The sequence below is a fragment of the Pezoporus flaviventris genome, unplaced genomic scaffold, assembly GCF_033815535.1.
Source record: "Pezoporus flaviventris isolate CSIRO_AGI_PZ_B2104156 unplaced genomic scaffold, CSIRO_AGI_Pfla_v1 ptg000043l, whole genome shotgun sequence".
Taxonomy (NCBI): domain Eukaryota; kingdom Metazoa; phylum Chordata; class Aves; order Psittaciformes; family Psittacidae; genus Pezoporus; species Pezoporus flaviventris.
This window is the reverse complement of record NW_026892591.1, coordinates 491,577-516,624: the sequence shown is the minus strand read 5'-3', so window position 1 is coordinate 516,624 and position 25,048 is coordinate 491,577. Positions and strand designations below refer to the sequence as shown.

General features: G+C 52.3%; 1 protein-coding gene across 19 annotated transcripts in view; it reads left to right on the top strand.

The window, feature by feature from the left end:
- The window catches only part of TCF3 (transcription factor 3), a 69,412-nt gene that overhangs the window by 1,302 nt on the left and 43,062 nt on the right, over positions 1–25,048 (top strand). For all 19 annotated transcript variants that reach the window (XM_061466707.1, XM_061466721.1, XM_061466725.1 and 16 more), the window contains exons 2-3: positions 1,285–1,392; positions 10,846–10,918. In XM_061466707.1, coding sequence (XP_061322691.1) covers positions 1,312–1,392; positions 10,846–10,918 — 154 coding nt within the window. In that variant the 5' untranslated portion in view covers positions 1,285–1,311. The remainder of the gene's footprint in view (positions 1–1,284; positions 1,393–10,845; positions 10,919–25,048) is intronic.

The window sequence follows — 25,048 nt, the reverse complement described above, 5'->3', positions numbered from 1 at the left end:
TATTTAAATACCGGACTGAACATACGGGGTGAGGAAGTATTGTTGGAAGTTTGGCGAGCTCGGCACCGGCTGCCGGTCGCCCCGAGGGCTCTGCGGTGTTTTGCGGGGGTCTAACAAGGACATGGGGGTGTCCCCCGGCCGCCCAGCACCGGGGTTGGGGTTGTGTATAGGGTGCTTTAGGAGCGATTTGACTGTGGATGCCACTGAAAAGAACTGAAAAATAAGATAAAATACCCCCCCACACACACACGCACACACCCCGGGTGGGTTTTGTAGTGGCAAACGGGATTTCTACACTCGGGGCTGGTTGCTGCTTTGGTTTAGGAACGTCATTGAAATGTGGTGGAGTCTGAAACCCACAAACGCGTTGGATAGCGTGGAGTTTTCTGCTTTTTCCTTAAAGCTTATGATTGAGGAGTTAAATTTATTGGCCAGCTGCTCTTTGTAGCTATGAATGAGGTCCTGAAAAGCACACCCCCCCCCCCCCCCCAAAAGGAATCTTTTGTCTCATCCCAAGCCTCCCTCCTGAAGAACTGTTTTTCTATCAGTGGCCCAAAAGCTCACAATCTTCCTTTAAGAAAAAAAAACAGAACCCAAATAAACCAAAAAGAATCAGTAAAATTAGGAAGAATATTTCCCTATCTTGCCAGGTTGCCTGGAGGGCTCTTTATTTTTTTATGCCAAGTCCTTCTGAAAACAAACTTGCCTTTTTTATTTTATTCTTCCCAGTCACTTTTTGGGGGGAGCAGAGAGGTTTCAGCTCTCAGCCCCCGACTTTAGCCCCTGAGCAAGCAGCTGCAGGTGCTCAGCCACCCGAAGGAAAGAGGCCCAAGATCAGACCTTTTTCTTTTGGCTTTTTAAGCAAAACTAAGCAAGGACAAGGAGGGGGGGGGGGGGGGGGGGGGAAGGAGGAGGGAGCCGAGCCAGACAAGCGCCTGAGTGATAACTTGCCTGAACCCTTTGATAAATGAGTTGACTCTTCCCCCCCCCCTTATTCCCCCCCCCCCCCTTCATTCGCCACACGCCAGGAACAGAATTGGCCCTGAACTAGTGGAATTGGCAGCAAAAAAACTAACATCCAAGTGTGTCTGCTCAATGGAGCGCTTGTTCCTGCCTCTGGGTGCTGTGCGAGGACTCCGGCTGGCTGCTGGAGCCGCGCAAAAGGGTTTTTCTTTGCTCGCCCCTTTCTCTCTTGCTCCGTCTTTTTAAAATATTCATCAATGGGGTGGGTAGTTTGCTGTAGTCATTAAAATATCTCCTTCCCCTCCCCCTCGCTTGCTCTAGGACTGCCACTGTTGAGTCTGTGGGAGTATGAATCAGCAGCAGCAGCAGCAGAGAATGGCTGCAGTTGGGACAGACAAAGAGCTCAGTGACCTGCTGGACTTCAGTATGGTGAGTGGGGAAGGGGGGGCGGCTGGAAAGGCCCCGGGGTTTGCGGGTGTGGAGTGTTTTGGAGCTGCAGAAGGGAGGAAATGTGAGCCTGTAAATTGGACATGATGGGTTTCAGATGTGCGGTGTTTGTGTGCGTGCACATGTGCTGCAACTTGTTTATTTTCAAGTTAAGGCAAAGCCTCTACCCCTCTTCTCCCCCCCCTCCGCCCCGTCCCTTCCCCTCAAACATAGATTGTTTCCTTGCAGGGAGCACAGAGAGGTGGGTTGGGGGTGGATTGGGTTTGGTTTGTTGTTTTTTTTTTTATTTTATTTTTTTGGGGGGTGGTTTTTTTTTTGCGTTTTTTTTTGGATGGGAAAGTCTGGAGAAATACAAGGGAGTTGTGTGTTCTCTGTTTAAATGCTCACTGCAGAATGGGCTGGCTGACTCTTGCTGAAGCCCTGCAAAGATGCAACTTCAGTAGCTGATTAATCAAGCCTTTTTCCTCTCCCCAGTATTAAACGTTTGCTCCCACAGGTTATTTTGTCACAGTTTGAAACGTGTCCAAGCTCTCCAGCACATTATTTTTGCAGGAGTTGAACACTTGTGTTCCCCACGCTCTGCTCTTCTCTGTCCTGGAAACCTTTAGCTGTATTTAGGAGCTGTTTATTTTCAATGAAAGGGGACCTAAGGATCCCCTCAGCAGGAAGAGCAGCTCGGAGGGAGAAGTCCCTTCCAGTCATGGCAGAGTGAGGGTTGGTCCTCGGCACATCCGTCTGTGCCGCCATCCAGGGCTGGCGATGTGCCACTCCATGTACGCTCTGCACTTGCTGCACCGGTGCTGGCTGTTGTTGGCAGGTGACTTGTGGAGGGGTGAGCTTGTGTTCAAAGGCAAGTAACTTTCTGTTGGATTCCTCTGCCCTGTGCTGCGCCCTCATGGCACTTGGAGCGTGTGTCTTGCTTTTTAGATAAGCAAATGTGCTGCTAAGATAGAAAAACAGCTCCACGAGGAGCTGGCAGTCCAAACAAGCCGACTGTGTGCTGGGCTGCATCCCCAGAGCGTGAGCAGCAGGTCGAGGGAGGGGATTCACCCCTTCTGCTGCACTCTGGGGTGCCCCCCCCCCCCCCCCCCCGCGGTACTGCCTCCAGTTCTGGGGCAACATCACAAGAGGGATGTGGGGCTGTTGGAGTGAGTCCAGAGGAGGCCATGGAGATGCTGCGAGGGCTGGGGCAGCTCTGTTCTGGAGCCAGGCTGAGAGAGCTGGGCTGGGGCAGCCTGGAGAAGAGAAGGCTCCTGAAGGGGAGACCTGAGAGCAGCTCCAGAGCCTGAAGGGGCTGCAGGAAACCTGGAGAGGGGCTTGGGACAAGGGCCTGTAGGGACAGGCCAAGGGGAATGGCTTGAACCTGCCCCAGGGGAGACTGAGCTGAGCTCTTGGGCAGAAGCTCTTCCCTGGGAGGGTGCTGAGGCGCTGGCACAGGGTGCCCAGAGAAGCTGTGGCTGCCCCATCCCTGGCAGTGTTCAAGGGCAGGTTGGACACAGGGGCTTGGAGCAAGCTGCTCCAGTGGAAGGGGTCCCTGCCCGTGGCAGGGGTTGGAGCTGGAGGAGCTTTGAGGTCCCTTCCAACACAACCCAGGCTGGGTTTCTAGCAATGAGTGTCACCTCTGTGACATGGGGCTGTTCCGGCTCACCCAGACTATGGCCCTGCTGGGGTGATTTTTTTTGCCCCTTGGAGAAGAAGAGAGTAAAGGTGGAAAGTGGTGTCAGAACGAGGGACAGCTGCTGTCCTGGTACCTCTTATTCCTGTGGCAAGTGCCACACCTGTGCACTCAGGATTAGCTATGGGAAATAAACACTTTTATACAGCTGGGGCTTGTATCTGTCCTCTCAGGACTCTGTTCTGGGTATGGGGGTCTCATTCCCCCAAAGAACAATTCTGCAAGGAGAGAGGCCCTTTTCTCCCAGTTTCATGCTCTTGTTGGGGGGCTGGTTCTGTTAAATGACCAGTGATGTATTTTCACAGGAGTATGTTTTATAGTTGGTAGGGGGACTGCAATACCCCTGTGTTTAAAGGCAGGAATCTGTTCGGTGCTCACCGTGGAGCAGTGTTTGTGGTTGTTTGTCCCTCTCTCATCTCAGAGGTCCTGGGTTTGGAGGAGTGCTGAAGCTTTCCATCTCCTGCATCCGAGAGCTGCAGGTTTTCAACCGCAGTTTGGGTCAGTAACCCATCGGCTGCTCTCTGGCCAGGGCTGCAGTGGCTCCTGCTTTGCTTTTTCTCCCCCCCTTAGAAAGAAACCAAATCCCACTCAGTGTTTAGAGCTTAAAAAACCAAGACCTTCTTTTCAAATTTAACAGACCATCCTCATTTGCATGCTCAGAGCTGTATTCCCTTGAGGGCTCCTGACCTGCTCTCTTTGTACACGAATGTTTTTGTTCTTGGAGATGAATCTACACCGAGTGGGTTGATTTTGGGTTCAAGTCCAATGCTGTCACACTGGTGTAACCCTGGGAATGACCAGAGCCTGGTCTGTGTCCGTGTCTGTTGGTGCATTCAGCAGCAGCACTCCGGGCAGCTGCTCGCAGGATCAGGGCCTGCAAATGTCATTTGCCAGCAAATGATTCGAAGCCATTCCCTCCAGAATACGTTGGCCAATGGGCTCCAACGCAGTCTGGATTTGAGCCAGATCTGTTTCACAAACCCTCATCTCTGCACACCCTTCTCCTGAGTTTGCATAAAGGGAATATTAACATTTCTCCTGAAGGATGAGTAGCTGAAGCAGAAAGCTTCCTAGCTAGATGGTCTTCAACCTGGCATCGCAAGCTCGCTGCGCTCTCTGTGGGGCTGTCAAAGAGACTGTGCTATGGGTTGTTCTCCCCCTTGGCTTTTTGACCACAAAGCTTGCTCATTCGAGTATATTTATATTTTTATTTGAATAGGATAGGTTTGAATAGCCAGGTTTAAGAAACAACAGAAAAAACAGAGTTTGGTATTAAAATAGCCAGGTTGGACGAGGTTGGAGCAAGCTACTCTAGTGGAAGGTGTCCCTGCCCATGGCAGGGGGTTGGAACTGGATAAGATTTAAGGTCCCTTCTAACCCAAACCAAACTGTGATGCTATGAATAAGCAGGAGTGGAACATCAGTCCATTAAGGAATAAGCAGAAGATGGGAGCAATGGCTAGACAGAGATTTGCAGCAGGTGGAAGCATTTGCTTCAGATCAGTATTTTGAATTCTAGGGGAAATGTGTTCAACCCCAGTAACCTGAGGTCCAGCTCTGCTCTAGGCTTTGCTGTGCACTGGGTGAATTTTGAGGTCTGGCTCTAATGGGGTAGCAGAGTCAGGTGGGAGTTTGCAGGGTCAGTAAATGGCAGGGTTGTGTGAGATGCTATTAATTGGGCCTTACAGTCCTGAAAAAGAAAGACTCGTGCCTTCTGTAATAAATAAATACCTCGGATAGTTATTGATCTGCAAAATGCTTGCCCAAAGCTTTGGGCTTAATGTAATTTAGCACTAAGAGTGAAAATCAAAGGAATCTCTAAGGTGCACCTAAGTGAGCCAGAGGCAACCACCCAGCTCTGCAGTCTAATGGCTGCTTTGGGGTGTGCACAGCAGCGTGCTTGTGTCTACCTCAGAACAAATTGCCCTTTATAATTGCCCCAAAGTACAGGTAATTTATAAGCTTTCTTTCACCACTTCTTCCTGGCAGTAGTCCAGGATGGGCTTGCAAATCTGGAGGAGAGCTTTCAAGAAAGCATCCTGCCTGTAGATTTGGGTTGCCAGCTTAACCTGTTCATTAGGCTTCGGTTTTGGTGCGTTACTCTTTGCCCTGTGGTTGGCAGGCTTTGCAGCTCACGGCACAGGCTGCCTGTGGCTAGAGCTGCCCTTGGCCTGTGCTGTCAGGAGGTGCTCGCCTGTGAGGACTCATGCTGTGGTCACCTGCACCAGTATGGTACTGCAGTCCTGCATCCAGCTCTGGGGCAGCAGCATGGAGGCCATGGAGATGCTGCGAGGGATGCAGCAGCTCTGCTCTGGAGCCAGGCTGGGAGAGCTGGGCTGGGTGGCCTGGGGAAGAGAAGGCTCCTGAAGGGGAAACCTTAGAGCAGCTCCAGTGGCAAATGGGCCAACAAGAAAGCTGGAGAGGGGCTTTGGACAAGGGCCTGTAGGGACAGGCCAAGGGGAATGGCTTTAACCTGCCCGAGGGGAGACTGAGATGAGCTCTTAGGCAGAAGCTCTTCCCTGGGAGGGTGCTGAGGCGCTGGCACAGGGTGCCCAGAGAAGCTGTGGCTGCCCCATCCGTGGCAGTGTTCAAGGCTAGTTTGGACACAGGGGCTTGGAGCAAGCTGCTCCAGTGGAAGGGGTCCCTGCCCATGGCAGGGGTTGGAGCTGGAGGAGCTTTAAGGTCTCTTCCAGCCCAAAGCAGTGTGTGCCTTTTATGACTCGCTATGGTTATTCTGTGCATCATCTCAGCTGTTCCATGCTGCCAGGGTTGGTGTGCTGTGGGAAGGTGCAGGCAGGTATCCTGGCTGGGCTGGTGTGTTTGTAGGGCAGGGGCACTCCATGCCATGGGGAGAGGCAGGATGGAGCAGGCAGGAGGCACACAGACAGGGCTGGGGGCCTGTCCATGCCGCAGAGCATGCCTGCCAAGCTGCATAGAGGCAGGCGGCTGCGTGCCAGCCTGGGTCTCTGGCAGAAGTGAAATGCTGTTAACAGCCATGATTATTAGCAGAGTATTAACCATATGCTGCGGGGATGCTGGTTGTCAGGGTGGGTTCTTAGCTCGCCGAGTTGTTGCAGGGTGGGCAGGGGCTTGAGCAGTCACACAGGACCTGCCGTCTGATGTCTCTGCAAGTGACTGCTCTCATTGCGTGCCAGCCCTCGTGGCTCCAGCCAGTGAACTGGGGGTGAAAGCCAAGCTGTTACCGGCTTGAGCAAGCTCCTTCTGCCCGCACCGCTGCTGCTTCTGATGTGCTGGAGAATGCTGAAGCTGTGCCCCACAATAAAATTCACTTTTGTTTAGTGTGAAGCAGTCGTGAAGTTTGCCCTCACACCGCAGTGGGTGTTTGGGGCTGTAGTCAGGAAGGTCCGTCTTAAATGAACATGTATGAAGCAGCCTGTTGGCAGTGTTGATGGAGTCACATTCCCTCCTCTCCCCATATTAAGAGCTGGATACTTTCCATGCTGCAAAATGGATTTCAAGTTTTGAGTTGAGGCCGGAGGTTGGTCTGGGTTGGAGTTCATAAGGTGGAAGAGTAGGCAAAGTGGAAAGAGCTATTTTCACATTTGAAAGCACTGAGGCACTGATAGAGCTGCACAGTAAACAAGATGCTCCTTGATATTGTTACTTGTGTCTGGCAAATTCCCTTTCCTCCTTATGAGTTTCCTGTTGGAAGTGTGGGGTCTCTCAGCTGTAACGTGCCCAGTGGTGGACGTTTGGATCTTCCCGTGCACTGGATTTGCATCTCTTAGCCTGGGAGAAATGGAGGGAGAAGATTTTGGGAAAGGTGGAAACCGAGCTACAAGGGTCTGCAGAAGTTGTCAGCTCTCAGGGAAGCTGGAGATGGGACTTGAGAAACCAAATACATCAACTTAAGATAGGGGCTTTTACATAACCCTTTAAATCTCCGTTATTGAAATCCAACAGAGGCCGAGTAATGACCCAATTACAGCTCTTCAAACGCTTATGCCTGGGTCCCTCCTCAACGCCTGGGTCCGTCTGTGCCAGCTCCAGTTCCTCCCCTCCCTCCCCCTCCCCACATTTCTTTTCAAAGCAGCCTTTAAAAGCAGAAAGGAAATCTGCAGTGGGTGGGTGAACTTTGCCTGCGAGCATGACTCGTGTGGGGCTCCTGCAGGCAGCACACCCTGACGGCTTCAGCCCACACCCCAGTGGAAAAACAACCTGGCAGCAACCAAAAGCCACCAAAACAGTACCCGGAGTTGGCGAGTGATGTGTGTATTGAGGGTGAACCCCGGGGCTCCCCCTCGCCCGCATCACCCTGCTTTAGCATCCCCGCTTGCCTTGGTGTGGGAAGGGGTCTGTGCCTCCGCAGTCCCGAGGGCAGGGAGAGCAGGAAGGGGTTGCATCAGTCTCGAAACCTGTCTCTGAGCAGGCAGAGGTGGGGAGGGAACCCCAGCAGCATCCCCAGTGTGGGGGTGTGCTGGGGATTCCCAAGGCCTGGGGGGGACACCCAACCCACCACCTCTTTTGCAGAAATAGAAAGCACTTATTGCACAATGGAACAAGGTTGTTCATTTGCTCCACTCATGTTTGCTGCTCAGACCTTGGGGTTTTTTTAGCATCAGCGAGCATTTAACAGAAATGCTGTGAGAAAGAGCCAGCAGTGCTTTCCTTTTGCCTTTTTTTTTTGTTGTTGTTGTTGTTGCGGTTGTTGTCATCGTTGATTTTTGCTGCTTGGTACCATTATGTTCATGCATCTCATTCTTCCCCCACTTGCATGTGCAGAAATGCCTCTTGCTATTGGGAAAGGGGGTTTCTAACCACTTAACTGGATCCCAGACTGAGTTGGGTTGGAAGGGACCTTAAAGCTCCTCCAGCTCCAACCCCTGCCACGGGCAGGGACCCCTTCCACTGGAGCAGCTTGCTCCAAGCCCCTGTGTCCAACCTGACCTTGAACACTGCCAGGGATGGGGCAGCCACGGCTTCCCTGGGCACCCTGTGCCAGCGCCTCAGCATCCTCACAGGGAAGAGCTTCTGCCTAAGAGCTCATCTCAGTCTCCCCTGGGGCAGGTTCAAGCCATTCCCCTTGGCCTGTCCCTACAGGCCCTTGTCCAAAGCCCCTCTCCAGCTTTCTTGTTGGCCCGTTTGGCACTGGGAGCTGCTCTAAGGCCTCTGGGCATCCTATGCCAGCGCCTCACCACCCTCATAGCTTTTTCCCTTAGTCCTCTTCCCTACCTCAGGAGGAGGGAGCGTGCACCAGCCGGGTGGGCTCAGCCATGGAACAGCCATTTTTAGTCCTTTTGGATCTGCTTGCAAAGAGCAACACTGTCTTCCAAGGGCAGGGGATGGGGAAGGGAGGCCAGGACAAACCTGCGGTGTTGCAGAGGGAGGCAGGCTGCAAGTGTTTTGTGCTGCCGGGCTTTGGTTTTGTTTTCTAGCCCGATTTCCTGAGGAAACATGATGTATTTGATGGTGGGGCTGCTCACCCATCCCAAGTGCCTCCGGAGCCCACCCCGGGTGGGCAACAGCTTCTTGGGGGTGCAGCAGGACCCTCCCCATGGTGCATGTTCAGCGGCACTGTTGCAAGGCTCCCTGTAGGAGGGTGCAGGGAGAGATGGGTTATGCCAGGGGTGAACCTGCAGGAGGGCTGGTGTCTGCAGGCTGGTGCTTGGTTGTCCACGCAGGCTGCTACTTCAACGCTGTTCACACCTTCTTTAGGTACCCATCTCTCTCATAGACATAATGTGCCTCTGTGCATGGATCTGTGCAATCCCAAACTTGTGCTCTTGGTGTTGAATGGCACTTGGTTCCTTAACTGCTCTCTTTGCATCCCTGCCACATTTCACTGTTGGTTTTTGGGCTGGTTTTTCTTTTTCCTCCGCAGCATTTGTGAAAACAAAGCTGGGCAGACGGTTTCGCACAGAGGAATGTTTCTGACCGCAGCCAGACATCAGCTATGTCAGGGCATGAAACGCTGCCTTTCTGTAGGCTCTTGTGCCATGGCATTGTTTAATCTTCAAAGCATTAAACTTTTGAGTAGTTCAGAAATTGCAAAGCTAAAAATAATAAAAATTCAAATGACTTGGTGGTAAAAGTATCTTGAGTAGTAAAAGGATATTAAAATGTTAATTCCCTAAGCGTTTTCCCACCAGTTGTTTTATTGGCTGCAGCTCCATTTGTGTGGGGAAGAATTAGTTTTCTGCAGCGTGCAGGTGCATATAAATTTTTAAATAACAGCTTCTGAAAGCCTCCCAACATATATTGCAAATATTTATACAGGTATTTTTGAGGAAGCTCCCTGGCAGGAGGAGCAGCAGTTTGTTGTGATACTGAAGCTGCAGCAGTAGAGCAAGCAAGTAGCTGCAGTGACTGATACTGTAAAATACCCTGGTCTTCCTAATTGTGAGTTAAATACCTTTGCTCTTGGTGCAGCTTCTCCCACTGGACCCCAGGGCTGTGTTGGGTCATGGGTCTTCTGGGCCCCCCAGAGCACCAGGGGTGGAAACTGTTTTGTGAGGCTGGGGGGGGTTCTTTCTGCTGGGCTGCACCCACAGAGCATGAGCAGCAGGTGGAGCGAGGGGATTCTCCCACTCTGCTTTGATCTGGGGAGACCCCACCCCCTGCAGTCCTGATCCGGCTCTGGGGCAGCAGCACAAGAGGGACCTGGAGCTGCTGGAGCAAGGCCAGAGGAGGCCACGGAGATGCTGTGAGGGCTGGAGCAGCTCTGCTCTAGAGCCAGGCTGAGAGAGCTGGGCTGGGGTAGCCTGGAGAAGAGAAGGCTCCTCAAGGGGAGACCTGAGAGCAGCTCCAGTGCCTGAAGGGGCTGCAGGAAACCTGGAGAGGGGCTTTGGACAAGGGCCTGTAGGGACAGGCCAAGGGGAATGGCTTGAACCTGCCCGAGGGGAGACTGAGATGGACTCTTAGGCAGAAGCTCTTCCCTGGGAGGGTGCTGAGGCACTGTCCCAGGGTGCCCAGAGAAGCTGTGGCTGCCCCATCCCTGGCAGTGTTCAAGGCCAGGCTGGACACAGGGGCTTGGAGCAAGCTGCTCCAGTGGAAGGGTTCCCTGCCCATGGCAGGGGTTGGAGCTGGATGAGCTTCAAGGTCTCTTCCAACCCAAACCAGCTTGGGATTCTATGATTCCCTCTGGAGCTGGTGTGAGGCTTCCTGCACCAGGGTTGAGCATCACTGGAGTCTGTGGCTTAGTCATCTCTGGCTGTACCAGTCGGAGCCCCCAGGCAGCCCACGTCCTCCCTGGGCACATTGCCATTGATGGGCTTGGGGAACACAGGAGACACAGAATGAGACCTGGACCACTGGGGGTGCTGGGGTGGTGTTCAAGGTTAGAGCAAGCTTTGCTGGGTGCTCTGGTCTCAGGGGGGGGTGCTGTCATTTCCTGCTATCTTTTTGTTAATGGAGTCGCCCTTTCTCCATGGCCCCGTGGGCACCTTGTATTGTGGACCATGGGGAATGAGTTAGGGAAGAAACTGTTGGTTTTGACCACAGCAGTGCTGCCTCTTGGATGGTTTTTGGTTGCACCTAAGGAACCAGACACACTGTGTACACAGGAGTTCATGCACGTAGGAATGTGTGTGTATGTTAGTGCACAGCTGTGCTGCTCTCTTGTCCTCCTGCAGCTGATCTATGTAGCAGGGACACAAGGAAAGTGTTTTGCATCGATAAAGTGCTTCTCTCCCCTCTTTCCTCCCCTCCACCTACCCAGTCTGACCCCCTTTGCAGCAGCACGGTAAACCTAACATGCTGAAGTCTCTTTTCCCTTCTCTCTCATCTTCTTGTTTTTCTAGATGTTTCCTCTGCCGGTGGCTAATGGAAAAAACAGACCCACGACCCTAGCGAGCACTCAGTTTGGAGGATCAGGTACTGTCATCTGAATTGTTTTTTACTTAACACCATAATGTTTCTTGCAGTAAATTTGCGTTGCTTCTAGAGACCCCAAAGGAGGGGTGTCTGTAGTTTTGTGTTACGTATTTTTTCTGGTGGTGATCTGCTAGTATTTCTCTGGGTGATTTCCTTGTTACTCCATGTGTCTGTGGGTAGGCAAAGCTGTTCTTGCTGATCTGTCTCCAGAAATCAGTACCTGGTTTGAAGGTTGTTGTGTTGCAGCAACCTGGGAGCAGGCAGGCAGTGCTGGTCTCTGAGGTTGCTTAGATGAACGTGTGTCTGCACATGTACTCCCAGAGTTTTGCTGTTCATCACTGAAGGTGTGTTGGTAGTCGTTAATTCCTGGGGCTCAGCTGCCCAAAAAGAAACTGATGGAGTTTGGATGTCTGCTCTGTTCAACCCCACCAGCAGCTCCCTGTTGTTGGGTGGGATCTCAGTGTTCCCGAAGAGGCCTGGCCAGATGCCTCTAGCTTCCGGCTGTTGGGTGGGATCCTGGCATTCCCAAAGGGACCTTTGCAGAGCCTTCCTGGCCAGATGCCTCCAGCCAGCATGGCTGTCCTGAGGAGGCAGGCAGCAGGGATGGCTGGAGCTGATTCACCAGCCTCCAAGCTGGACCCCACTGTGGTTTTGGGGTGCTCTTGACCAGAGCCTCACCTATCATGCCCTGCCCCTGAAGCCGGCAGCTCACCCGGCTCCCAGAAGTGCTGAGTGGCCCCATCTCTGCCAGCCAGGATCACAGAATCACAGACTGGGATGGGAGGGACCCTAAAGCTCATCCAGTTCCAACCTCTGCCGGAGGCTTCTTCCACTAGATGCGGATGCTGAGGAGGGACCAGGGGTGAAAACATCAAAGGGCTTTGGGAGCAGGGAGGAGCGGGCTGGTGATGCAGCTGTGATAGGAGATTCTCTGAAGGGCCCATGGCTTCAGATATCTGATGGGGAGAGGCAGCAGTGGTTGACTTGAGGCTGAAGCAGAGAATTCCTCACCCGGGGAATGGCAGGATGATGCCGTGCCCTGCCAGGCTTTTGCTGCCCAGGAAGCTGCTCTGTGCAGGGCATCTGGCATGCAGGAAGTTCAGGTAATTTGCCCTTCTTGCTGAAACATGCTGATGCTTTATGGATGGTTAAAACATGACCTTCTCTACCCTGGGCTGACATAAACTGTCCAGGGTAACTCCTGGCCATGTGGAATGGCCATGCCCTCACAGCAGGAGGCTTCCTGGGAACCTGGGTGGGATTTCTGGATAGCAGCTTTGGTGGCACGGGATGCTGTGGGCAGCTCTCAGGGAAACCTGCAGAAGCTGCACAGGAGGAGAGTTCTCTGCCCTGCCCTGCTTCTGCCTGGTTTTGCCCAGGGAAATCTGATGCTTTCAGACTACACTATTTAGCTGCATGTCAAGATGGTTTCGAGCAAACATTTTTACATGGAGGGAAGCTGTTGAGTGGATGCTGGGGGAAATTCAAGAGCAGAAAACTTTTGGGTTACCCCAGATGGAAGCTGATCTCTCCAGTGTTTCTGTGTGTGACTTCTGCTGTTAAAATAATCCACAAAATACGTGCTGCCTGCTAGGGAGAGAATAGGCATGGAGCAGCTTGCATTAATTCATTTCCTGCTTGGGGGCTGGCTTGGCTGTTGGGTTTCTAATGCTGGCCAGTGAGGAGCGGCTGTGAGCAGGGCTCTGGTGCAGCCAGCGCAGCGACCAGACCTCCCTCTGATGGCCGTGCAGCAGCCAAAATGACACAAAATCTTTTATTCTCTGTCTCTACCCCCCCCCCCCCCCCTTTTTTTTTCTTTCGGGTGACTGAAAGGTAATGTTGACACCACCCTTCCTCTGGGCTGCTGCTTTTTGAGTCTGGCTGCGAGCAGTTCATAAAGAGAGGACCGGTATTATACAACTGCTCTGAAGGCAGTTGCACAATCACTGCTGTCCCAGTCTCAGGGCTCTGCGGCGGCTCTTTCGTCCTGCTGTGGGCATCCTGGGTTAGAGATGGTTAGGCCGAGGGGAATGGCTTGAACCTGCCCGAGGGGAGACTGAGATGAGCTCTTAGGCAGAAGCTCTTCCTTGTGAGGGTGCTGAGGCGCTGGCACAGGGTGCCCAGAGAAGCTGTGGCTGCCCCATCCCTGGCAGTGTTCAAGGGCAGGTTGGACACAGGGGCTTGGAGCAAGCTGCTCCAGTGGAAGGGGTCTCTGCCCGTGGCAGGGGTTGGAACTGGATGAGCTTTAAGGGTCCTTTCCAACCCAAACCAGTTTGGGATTCTACGAGTCTAAGCCTTTTGCTCCAGCAGCGCAGTTACCCCTTGGCCAGTCATCCTTGGCCTGCGCTTCGTAGAGCAGGGGGCATGTTTCATTTGCGTGTTGGCTTTGTGACTTCTCTCTGGTCCTCAGAGAGGGTTTTTTGGGTGGGATGAATCACTGCAATAAGATGGTAACAACATGTGCCATGCACAGCGTGCACTGTGTCTGTGGGGAGGATGCAAGGTGTCCAAACCACGTCCTAGATAGTGGCAAATGGTTGTTTTCATAGTTTGTTGATGCTGATTTATCTTAATTCACTAATGGACAGCAAGGTACAATCAGATATGAACCCATGCCCAGTGACGGAACCAGCCATCCGTCTCAGAATTTGATTTGAAGTCAAATTGTCACCAACCCTGATGTGGTCAGACAGTGAGGAGCAGATGGTCCTTGCATTTGGGGATCTGGACTTGCTGAGGCAGCGGAGTGCCTTGCAGCCATGCTGTAATATGGACCTGCAGATTAGCTCCCTAAATCTTCCTGCCTTGCAGGGAATGCCTAGGCTTCATCTTTAATGTGTCCTGTTCGATCGGATCCTGTACCACTGATAAAAGATGGCACAGCATTTCCCCTCTGCTGCTGTCCAGAAAGGAGAAGTTGATGCTGGTTTCCCTAAGTCTTAGCTTGGTGGTGTGCACCACAGTGCCATTATCTCATTAATGGGGGTTACTGTAGTGACTCCAAGGTAATGAACCAGGAAACTTGGTGTTTCTTGCTTTTACCCACCCGTGGACACATGGATTTCTAGCCTCTCACTTTACATCTCTCTCCTCCATGGGGTAGTCCTGGTGCAGTATGTAGCTTTTCTTTTTTTCCCTTTTGGAGGAGCTCTTAACTTGAGGCTGTTTCCTCCCCAGTGGAAGTTAGGAGTCAAGGGACAAGACAGTGGTTGATGACTCTGGCCAAAATGCCTCACTTGCTGTGATGAAGTTCTTGCTTCCAGAGTTCAGCTGGCAAATAAGGGAGCAAAGTCTGCTGCTAGAAAATGCCGGGGATAAAATTGCCCCAAAGTAAACTCATTTTCAGATCCCAATTAATAATTCATAGCATCCTAGCCTGGTTTGGGCTAGAAAGGACCTCAAAGCTCCCTTAAGGTATTGAAAGGCCGCAACAGATTGCCCTGACCTGCTCGTGCAGGTGCTCTCTTTGCAAAGGGGAGGCCGTTTCTCCCTCCCAGGTCAGGAAGGTTCAAAGTGTTCGAGCACGCCCTCCAGCTTTTGAGATCCCTTTGCTTTACTCTTTGTCTCCTGCTTTTATTTTAAGCTGTGCCACTGTTTCCCTCACTTCTGTCCTTAAATGCACCGGGGAGGAACTGGTTCAGCTTCCCCGCCGCATGGACAATTCAGCACCTCCGCTCTGCGCTTTCTTGGCAAGGAGCAGCCCAAACAATTGCCACTAGGATGGAGCTGACGTCATGCCGACCGTGTCTGCGGCATTTATAGCACATATAGGTCACCGCAGGGAAGTTGCTCTTCTGGGGCTTTGAGCTGCAACTTGTGCTCTCTCCAGCCTGAGCTGTGTCATTTGCTGCTGGTGATTTATGTGAGCCGGGACACTCAGTGTGTGCCTATTGTCCTGCTCCTGGAAGGCAGCGGTTTCATCATCCCCTCCCCACACTGTTTGTTTATGATTTGCAGTAGCACAACATTGAAAGCCGTGTCCTTCATCCCCCCCCCATGTCGTAGTTAGTCATAAATGACTAAAGTGATAGAACTGAGCTCTCTCCCAGTGCACTTCATTAAACAGTGCCTCGAGCAGGAAACCGCTTGTGCTAAATTTCACATGGAAATAGCCATTTTTAATTGCCATTAAGACAGGAGGAGTGGCAGGAGGCAAAGAAGTTTTCATTGTCTCTTCCCAGCCCAGGCTGTGGCATGGGGCTGTCGCCTTGTGGCTGCGGAGTTTTCAGCAGAGTCGGTGCGTTCCAGCTATGCCTTTGTTTCAGTGAATGAGCTGGGACTCTGCGGAGCAGGGAAATAAAGCTGAGGCAGATGGTTGTGCAAGGTAAGGCATCATCCGTGGTTAGCATGGAGCGTGGGACCATCTCCCCTTCCCTCTGGAAACAGTGCACGGGGCCAGGTTTGTGTCCTGTTGGAACAGGAGCCTGGGCAGACTCCTGCTGACAGATGATTCCGCATGCAGCAATTTTCCTTCCCTTTTGAGTAAGTGAATTCACCATTAAATGCCTTTTCCTCCTTGCTTTGTGCTGAAGGGAGTTCCCTCGCTCAGGATCTCGGTGGGTTTGGAAGGGGGAGTCCCCTTTTGGTCTGTGCTGTGATTTCCACGCCTGAAATTCGCTGGGTGCTTTTGTGCTGGTGAGGATGGTGAGATGAGGCTCATTGTCGAGGGAATGGCTTTGATCGGGGGAAGTTCATAACATACACTTGAAGCAGGGGAGGTTTTCAAAGAGTTACAAGCTGGTGCATGTAAGAGATTTTAAGTTATAGCGTACTGAACAAAGTAAATGCATTTTCCCTGGAGGTAGGTGAGTCCGTATTCCCTTTGAAAGCCTGCTTTAAACAACGTTCAGACTTGGATACCTGTGGCAACAGCACTGAAAGTAATAAATTCTCTGGAAGATGAGGTTGTCTCTTTAATTTGGGCTATGGTGAGCTGTTTGAAGATTTAATTCTTTGGTGTGTGCACGCAAGGCTGCGTTGGGTGAGGAGGGGAGGGTCTGGGGGTGCTGGGCGGACGTAGGCTTGGTGGTTTGCAGTGAACCCAGGGAGGTTAGGGAGTTGTGAAGAGCTAAGTGCAGCGTTTCTGTTGCCCTGCTGTCAGCAGTGGAGTTCCAGGCTGCAGAAACTCATTTGCAACTGTTTCCCATAGTGAGGAAAGCGGGAGCTTTTCTTAGTAAGGATGTATCACGTTTTCCTACTAAACTGCCTCAAGTTTTCCCACATGTTCTGTTTGTGCTGAAGTGGGAGCGATGGGCTTTGCTATTTTGATAGATGATGAAAGGCAGACATGAGGTGCACAATATGCGACTTTATATTTAAAACTGGCACTTCCCATTAAAGAACGTACTTGAGGCTGCTTGTTTATGTTGCGGTTGTGAACGTGCCCATGCAGCAGCCTTGCAAAGCTGTCACTAAACACAAAGCCACCACAATACAGAAGTCAAAGCAGAAAAATTTCCTTGCCTGCCTGTTGGCATGGCTGGTTCTTGCAAATACTGCTTTTTAGCCATTAACAAAGGAAAATGATGCAAGGGCTCTGCTCCGCTCTGCAGCCAGGCTGAGAGAGCTGGGCTGGCTCAGCCTGGAGAAGAGAAGGCTCCTGAAGGGGAGACCTTAGAGCAGCTCCAGTGCCTAAAGGGGCTGCAGGAAACCTGGAGAGGGGCTTTGGACAAGGGCCTGTAGGGACAGGCCAAGGGGAATGGCTTGAACCTGCCCGAGGGGAGACTGAGATGAGCTCTTAGGCAGAAGCTCTTCCCTGGGAGGGTGCTGAGGCGCTGGCACAGGGTGCCCAGAGAAGCTGTGGCTGCCCCATCCCTGGCAGTGTTCAAGGCCAGCTTGGACACAGGGGCTTGGAGCAAGCTGCTCCAGTGGAAGGGGTCCCTGCCCGTGGCAGGGGTTGGAGCTGAAGGAGCTTTGAGGTCCCTTCCAACACAACCCAGGCTGGGATTCTATGATAGATTTCTATGAAAAAATAAATGAGGTAATAACCAGATAAAGCCTTGCCATGGCCAGGTCCATCTGACAAAGCTGGGAGATCATCTTAGCCTGGACAGCGACAGAGCCTTGCAACCCTCTGCTGCTCTCTGTGGTGTTCCCATTCCTGCTGCTGCCAGATCCCCCTCCCGGGATGTAGGAGGATGTGGGAGGATGCTGCTGAGGGTATGGCAGGGGAACACCCGGGGTGCTTCAGCCCCAGTCAGTAACAGAGCCTGGAGGCTTTCAGTGCCGTTCATCTCTCCCGTGCTTGTCAGGTGCATTTAACAGCTTTCTGCTTTGCTGTTGGCTTTACTTTTGGGAAGCTCCCATTCTCCTTCTTTCCCCTTTCTTCTCCCTGCTTTTCCCGTGGGGTGGCTCCCGTTAAATGGCACACAGACCATGCTTGGAGGGCCCGAAAGCTGGGGGCAGGGAGCACGGGTCAGTAGGAAATAGCAAACATGGGGGAACAAATGGCAGGGGAAGATCTTCACGCCTGCCTCCCTTAATCCAGCATCACACCCTGGCTACATCTCTGATCCCTGTGTCCTGGGGTGCCTGTTCCTGCTCCCAGGGCTTCCCTACTGTGGTAGGTGTTTCTGCAGTGAGGTTACATAGGAAGGCCTTCCTCTATCTCTCCGTTACCTCTCCTGAAATTTGGGGTTTTTCCTTGGATTTTTGGGCAAAGCTGGGAGGGAGATTGCCCTGCCAGAGGCACAGCTGCTTTCTAATGAATCCATGAGGAATGAGCCTGGAAAGAGCAGGAAAAGGGTGACAGTGCTGTTGAGGCAGTGGGGGGGGGCCCTGTCAGCAGCTCAGCAGCTGGGGAGAGGTAAAGGTAACCTGGTCTCTGTCTCGGTGGGTGTTTAGCTTCAGGGGGTGAAAGGGCGTTTTCAGGGGAGGGGCATTTGGGGGTTTTGGTTGGTTTTTGCTCCTCTTCCACCCCAGGGAGAGTCCTTTTGGCTGGATTTGAGATTTTGAACTAGGAGAGAGCGCAGCGAATGTCAGGGAGCACTGAGATAAGTGAGAGCTTTTGGTTAGATACTGCAGATACAACGCAGAGCTCGTTGAAACACAGGGTTTCAGCTTTGCCAGGAGAGCTGAAGCAGTCCAGCCATCTCCTGCCACCAGAGCTGTTTCCTTCTCTCCATGAGGAATTCAGCACCAGTGTAACTGTGCCTGCTCGAGGGGTAGGATGGGATGAGTGTATCTTGCATAAAATCAGGTGCCTGCCCTGGATTAAGGCTGATGTGAAGCTGGGCTAGGAGGGAGCCTTCTGAGTCTCCAAAGAGCATGGACAAGCTCAAGCCCCTGCTTTTCTTCTAATAAGAGGAGCTGGTTGTGTATTAATTGCATGCCTAATGTTGTTCTTCTATTGGTACTCCTCCTTAAGGGGAGACCTTAGAGCAGCTCCAGTGCCTAAAGGGGCTGCAGGAAAGCTGGAGAGGGGCTTGGGACAAGGGCTTGTAAGGACAGGCCAAGGGGAATGGCTTGAACCTGCCAGAGGAGAGACTGAGATGAGCTCTTAGGCAGAAGCTCTTCCCTGGGAGGGTGCTGAGGCGCTGTCCCAGGGTGCCCAGAGAAGCTGTGGCTGCCCCATCCCTGGCAGTGTTCAAGGCCAGGTTGGACACAGGGGCTTGGAGCAAGCTGCTCCAGTGGAAGGGGTCCCTGCCCGTGGCAGGGGTTGGAGCTGGAGGAGCTTTGAGGTCCCTCCCTTCCATGATTCTATGCTTCTCCAGAGGGTGTTGCAGACAGCCTGGCCTCAGTCAGTTGATGCCTGTGTCCCTGCCGGCCCTCTGAGCAGAGAGCAGCCGGTGCAGAGTGTTGCTGCATGCTCTGGAGGCCCTTCTGCCCAAAGGTTCCCAAATACTTTGCAAGCCTTGATTAACACATTAGCTTATCCAAATTGAGTTATATATGCCACGGAGAGAAGAAAGATACTGCACTCCTTCAGCGTTGACTTAAAGTTTAATTAATTTTGTTGCCAAATGAGGCATGAAATACAGTGTGAGATATCTTGTGGTGCTGCATGCGTAATTGTACGGGGGACTGAGAGCACAGCCAGCGCTGAGGATAGGAGATCACCTGAGGCAAGCTGGGCATGGAGCTCCTGTGGCACTGCAGTGTGTGCATCTGGCACAGTCACAGCACTGAGCTGCTTCAGGGGGATGTGCTCCCCGGGGGAGCTATTCCCAATTAATAATTCATCGAATCCCAGCCTGGTTTGGGTTGAAGGGACCTTAAAGCTCCTCCAGCTCCAACCCCTGCCACGGGCAGGGACCCCTTCCACTGGAGCAACTTGCTCCAAGCCCCTGTGTCCAACCTGGCCAGGGATGGGGCAGCCACAGCTGGAGGTGTTCAAGGCCAGGCTGATGGCCTGGATTCCGTTTTTGGGATGGCCTCTGAATTCAGCTTTGGGGAATTTTTGTGGCAGCTCTTTTGATGTTCTTCTTGCTGCCGTGATTAATGGCTTGGAGGGATAATGTCTTCACAATCCCTTGCTTCCCCATTAACGGGGGGAAAGAGGCAGTGCAAGGGATCTGCCTTCTTTATCCTGGAATTTCCAGTTAACTCTCCAGGTAACTCGGCTTCAAAGCCAGGAGGGAGAACAATCCAACAATCTAGTCCATCTCCCTACTAACCCTGAGCAGCACATCCCCACCTCCAGAGTGACCTAAGGCAATGTTTTCCTCTTACCTTCAACTGGAGATTGCATCAGGTGCCGAAGGGAGGTGAAGTTAATATGGCATAAGCTTTTTCTAGCTGGGCAGTCTTCATGCTTAGACAGAGACTCCAAAGAAACACATTGGTTTCATTTCAGAGCGTCTGGGAGGAAGAGCAGCCTCCAGGATGCATGTGCCTTACTGGAGTAACCTTTTTGTCCCACCAAGTGGGGCAGAGGGCAGTTGTTTATAACACTTTGGCCCACCCTGAATGGGAAGAACCTTCCAGGAGAGCAGATAGGCTCCCAGTGCCCTGTCTGCAGGGTGCTGGGGACTGCCAGTGAGCTGAGGGTTCTCCTCTAATGGTAGCACTTGCATCTCTTTGGAGCCAGTGGGCAGCAGGTTTGGTGGCGGCTGCCTGGAGCTTGCCATCACCCAAGAAAGAGCAGTTTCTCTCCTTCTCAAAAGACTCTTGAAGCATCTTTTGCCCCTTGTTCACCCTTGGGAACATGGAATCAGCGAGCTTTTCCCCCTCCGAAAGCCCTGCCTGCATCTCCATATCGTGCTCTGTGCACCCAGGAGACAACCTGGAAGAAGAGTCAGCCAAACTCCTGCAGGACGAGACTTGGAGGACCCTGGGGTTGCCTCTCTCACCCTTGGGCCTCATCCTGCACGAGTGGGGGGGACATGGTTGTGACAGTGACAAAACTTGTCCTTGTGGTGGTGAGTGTGTGACCGCTCATTGGCAAGCAGAGAGCCCCTGGGCCCCTTCTGCTTCCTGGGGTTTTTATTAAAGTGAGGTGGTCTCTCTTCCAAAGGCTCCTTAATGCCCTGTTAACATTGTTATACAAAACAGCAGTGTGCCATTTAATTAGGAGAACTATGTCCTAACCTCTACCATATGTTGCTCTTCTCTTATTTGCATTTGAAAGTCCAGCTGAATTTCAATGCGAAACTGGATTTTATCCAAATGATGAATGGCATCAGAGGCTGTGGGAAGGTGGATGTGCCTCCCTGTCGCATATGGTTGGGGGTTTTGGGTGGGGGGTGTATGTGTGTGTGTCTCTTGCTCTATTTTAAAGAACATTTTAAAGCAAGGTTCCTTTATTCCTTGGGCCGTGGTTTCGAACTGTTCGTGCCTTTCCTCTAAAACCTCAAGTGAACTTGGCCGTCTGGGTGGTCATTCCTGCATCTTCTGAAGTTCCCCCAAAGGAGAGGGATTAGATTTGCTCTTAAGCAACATGTTTTCAATGGCAGTTCATGGCTAAGGAGATGAATCTGCTGCCAAACCTCCCTGTGCTTCTGGGTGCTCTGTCCTTGCAGGGTTCTGATGTCCTTAAACACTTCTTGGTATTGACAAGCACCTTTGCTTTCAGAAGGCAAGTGAACAGCCCAGCTCTGAATCACCTTAGCCTTTGTGTCAGGAGTGTGCTGAGGGTTATTCACTTCATCCCTGCCCCATCCCTGGGCAGTGTTCAAGGCCAGGTTGGACACTGGAGCTTGGGGCTTGGAGCAAGCTGCTCTAGTGGAAGGGGTCCCTGCCCGTGGCAGGGGTTGGGACTGGATGAGCTTTAAGGTCCTTTCCAGCCTAAGCCATTCCATGATTCTGTGGTTCTCCAGCCTGTCAGAGTGGGGTTTGTGCCCATGCGGACCTGCTCGTCTCCTGGCATGCAGGGCTTTGCCCCAGGCTGAAGCTTTTTGGCTTTTTATGTGTACTTTGTTGCAGTGGTGGCCCCTTCCCCAACGGGGCCCTCCTTGGTTTCTCTGTGGCTGTTGCTTCTCCAGCAGCACAGGGGAGAAGCAGTTCCCTGGGGGCTGTAGAACAGGAGCCGTGGCCTCTTGCTGCTGCATGGACTGCTGGAGGAGGAGCTGCTGGAGGAGCCTTACAGTGGCTGGGTCCATGGCTGCACACCCCCACATTGCTGCTGGGCTTGACCACTTGGCTGGAGGTTGGATTGTTCCCCTTGTCTGGGGTATGATTAAACTGAGTTAAGCCCTGTGACAAGCTCAGCATTGCACTGGGTGTGCTCACACGGCTCCTGGGGACCTTTTCCTTTGCCTACCTGGCAAAAAACCCTCTGAAAAGTCTTTCATACCCTGTTATTTCACTGTGCATCTGTCTCGGGGAGGAGTTACCATCCCTGGAAGTGTTCACACATGGTAGACGAGGCCCTCAGTGCCATGGGTTAGCGGTGGCCTTGGCAGTGCTGGCAATGGTTGGACTGGATGAGCTTCAAGTTCTTTCCCCACCTGGTTGACTGTGATTCTGTGATTGCCTGGGTGCCAGCCACGGTGCTCGCAGGGGGAGCTGCTTGCTGCAGGTTTCTGACTTTTGTTCTCCTTCCTCTTGGCTCCTTGAGGATCAGTTCAATGTTGAAGCCAGTTTTCGGTGGGGTTTTGTGTTGTGTTAATGCTGCTGAACTGATGTGATTACATTTCCAGATTTCGGTAATGGAATAACAAGTCAGGAAGCTCTTTTTTTGTATATATATACAAAAAAAAAGGAGAATTTATGTCACTTCCAAATCATCCAGTTCTCCAGTTGGGAAGATCTTTCCCCTTCTCAGTCACTCTTGACACGAAGGCTTCTTGCTGCTGTGGCCATGTATGCAGACCCCAGCGCTGGTACATGGAGCTGCTGCCCTTCACACTTGTGCTGTGCTCAGCCACTGCCCCAGAGCAGCCATGAGGTTGTCTTGGGTGCCCAGAAAGATGGATCTTCCCTTCTCCAGGAGAGCTGCCAGGCCAGAGTGCCTCTGTGTGTGTCCCCCAGTGCTGCGTTTGGGGCAGAGACCTTCACTGGGACAGTTTCAGCAGCATCTCGAGGTGTGTTGGCTTTTGTGCTGGCTCTGAGGTTTCTGAGGAGCTGGAAAACAGCTCAGCCAAATCACCTTGCAATGGCAACTTCCCTTTCAAACAGAAGGATGTTGTTGTGGAGCTAGTGGCTTCCCATGATTTACCCCCAGTTTGAGTGCTTCCTTGCTGTCGCTCCCCCAGTGTCAGGCTGCGCGGTCCGCTTTGGTTTGGACACAGCGAAAGCGCAGCACAGGGTGCTTGTGTCTCAGGTCTGGCTTCCCAAAGCACCTAGCTGCACCTCCCCTTCCAGGATGGAGGTGGTAGCTGGTGGAGCCCCAGCCCTCCAGAGCCTTTGCCCTTCTTTGGATATGCTGCACAAAGGTAGTGAGTCACTTTTCCATCAAGCCGATGGTTACCCTGCTCCTGTCTTGTATTTGTGTTGTGTAGCCAGCAGGATTATTTATAGCTTCGCCAGCATCCCGAGTCTATTGTTTCAGCAAAGAGCAGGAATGACTGGATGACTTCCTGAGATTTTTTTTTTACCACCCCCTCGTTTTTTGTTTTTTTAAATCTGCTTTTCCTTCCAAGTATTATATTCGCCAGTTGGTTGCTTTCCCCCCACATCTTCCCCTCTTGATTGTGCATTTGTGCTGCTGACAAGCCCACTACCGGTGTCGCTTTAACTCTAGAAGTTCTCCCAGGAAAAGCCCAGGGCTTTGAACGACACAAGCAGCTCTTACTGGGCCTGCATCTTGCCTTGGAGGTGCTGAGGACCAAGGCAGGAGGCTCCAGCAGTGCTGTTAACAGGAGGGCAGGTGCCTGTGTGCTTGCAGGTACATTGTGCTATGCAATGCTGCGCAGCCCAAGTGCGGGGTTGGTCTGGTCAGGGCCACCAGCACAGGATGGCACCTTTCAAAGGTTCAGCCTTTTTGTCACTGCCCACTGAAGGTGTGAATTGGGGTGGTGCAAAGGCCTCACCTAACCCCGGGCTGCAGGGGGTGAAAGCCATTTCCATGCTGGCAGTGGATATTGCAAGACCTTAGCAGTCATCTGTTTTAGCTAAGCCCTTCCTTGGACACCAGTGGGTAGTCAGTGAAGGGAAGGGGCAGGGTGCGTGCTTTGGTGATCTCAGATGGCCTGAACCTTTGGGAAGGACCTGCAGGTTGAGCATCCTTTGGGAGCATCACACAGGGCCCTGATGGCTGCTGTCCACAGCTCCTTCTTGCCCCAAAATCCCAGGTCCGCTTTGGGTCTTCTTGCTTGAAATGGGGGCCCAAGACTTTGGGTTTGGTTTGATTGAATTCTCCTCCTGGCCAAGTGAGATGTGGGATGCTCTGAGGCGAAGCCTTGCTGCTGCCCACCCCAGTTGCATTTCCTTCATTAGCTGCTTCTCGGCTGATGTAACGAGCAGCCTCTGAGCTTGGACTGGCTGCAGCCACGACCTGCCCAACCAACCCAGGGGCTGAAACAGCTGAAGGGGAAGGAGGCTTTGCTGCCTTGTGGTCAGCAGAGGTCCTGCAGAAGTCCTCTCAGTTTCTATTAGCTCAGAACTCAAAACTTGGGGCTTGTTTATTTTTAAGCTGCTGTTTCCAGCCGAGGTGCTTGCACATCCCCTGCTCATCCTCACCTGGTTGGTTCCTGGCTGGGAAGCGTGAAGGTGATCCAAATGGATCCCCCTGCCGTGCTGGAAATGCCACTCGGATGTGAGCAGCTCAGAGCGGAAAGCGAGTCCTGACTTCTATCCTGTGGGGTTTTGACACACTCTTCATAGCTGGTTTTGCTGTTACAGGTTTCTTGTGGTGCGGAGCACCCTGGTCAGAAACCAGGGGAGTGTTGGATGAGATGCTGGCTTGGGGAAGAGATGACGCTCTGAGAAGGACCTGAGAATTGAGGCATCTCAGGGAACTGATGTCCGGAGCCATAAGCTCACAGCTTGTTGGAGTCCAAAGTGAAGATCCTTTGGGCCAGGCACTTAACACAATTCTTGTTAAGAACTGGTTCCAAAGACTTTACAGCCCAAGTGGAGTGGTTTCAGGTTGCACAGGAGCTCCTGCATCCCAAAGGATGCTTGTGCTGGCTGCTAGCCTGACCCACACCGCTGCTCATTCCTGTTCCTATGGTGTTTCTGTTCTTCTAGCTAGGGCACCCCTGGGCTGACTCCTTCCCATCCCAGACTCCGTTATTTCAGTTTTCCCTGGCTGGATTTACAGGCAGTGATCTCTTGAATAAATGATTCCTGAGCATCTAGCTCAGCACAGCATTTTCCTGGAGTGGTGGGAAAAGCCAACCCTGGATGCCACTGAATTCCCTCTTCCTGCTGCTCCTCAGGTTCCTTTCAGTTAAGATGCATGGAAAAGAAAGATATGGGGAGCTGCAACTTAACATTTCCCACTGTGAAATCACTGCAGCTTAGGACCTCTGATGGCAGGATGTGGGCATCTCCTGCAGCACACTACCTCATCCAGCCCTTCTGGGTCAGCTCAGGAACAGAGAACAGCACTTCTTCCCCAGCTTGCTTTGTATTTTAGAAGCATTGTGGCTTTTTGTTCCGTTTTCTTTAAATGGCTTGCTATAAAGTTGAACCTGTAGGACTGAGGCTTTTTTACCCGAAGAAGAAAACTGAAAGATCAGTGGGACCCTGTGGTTTGCATTGCCAGTTGCAAAGGCTTTTCAGTGTGCTCCTGCGTGCGAAGCTCCC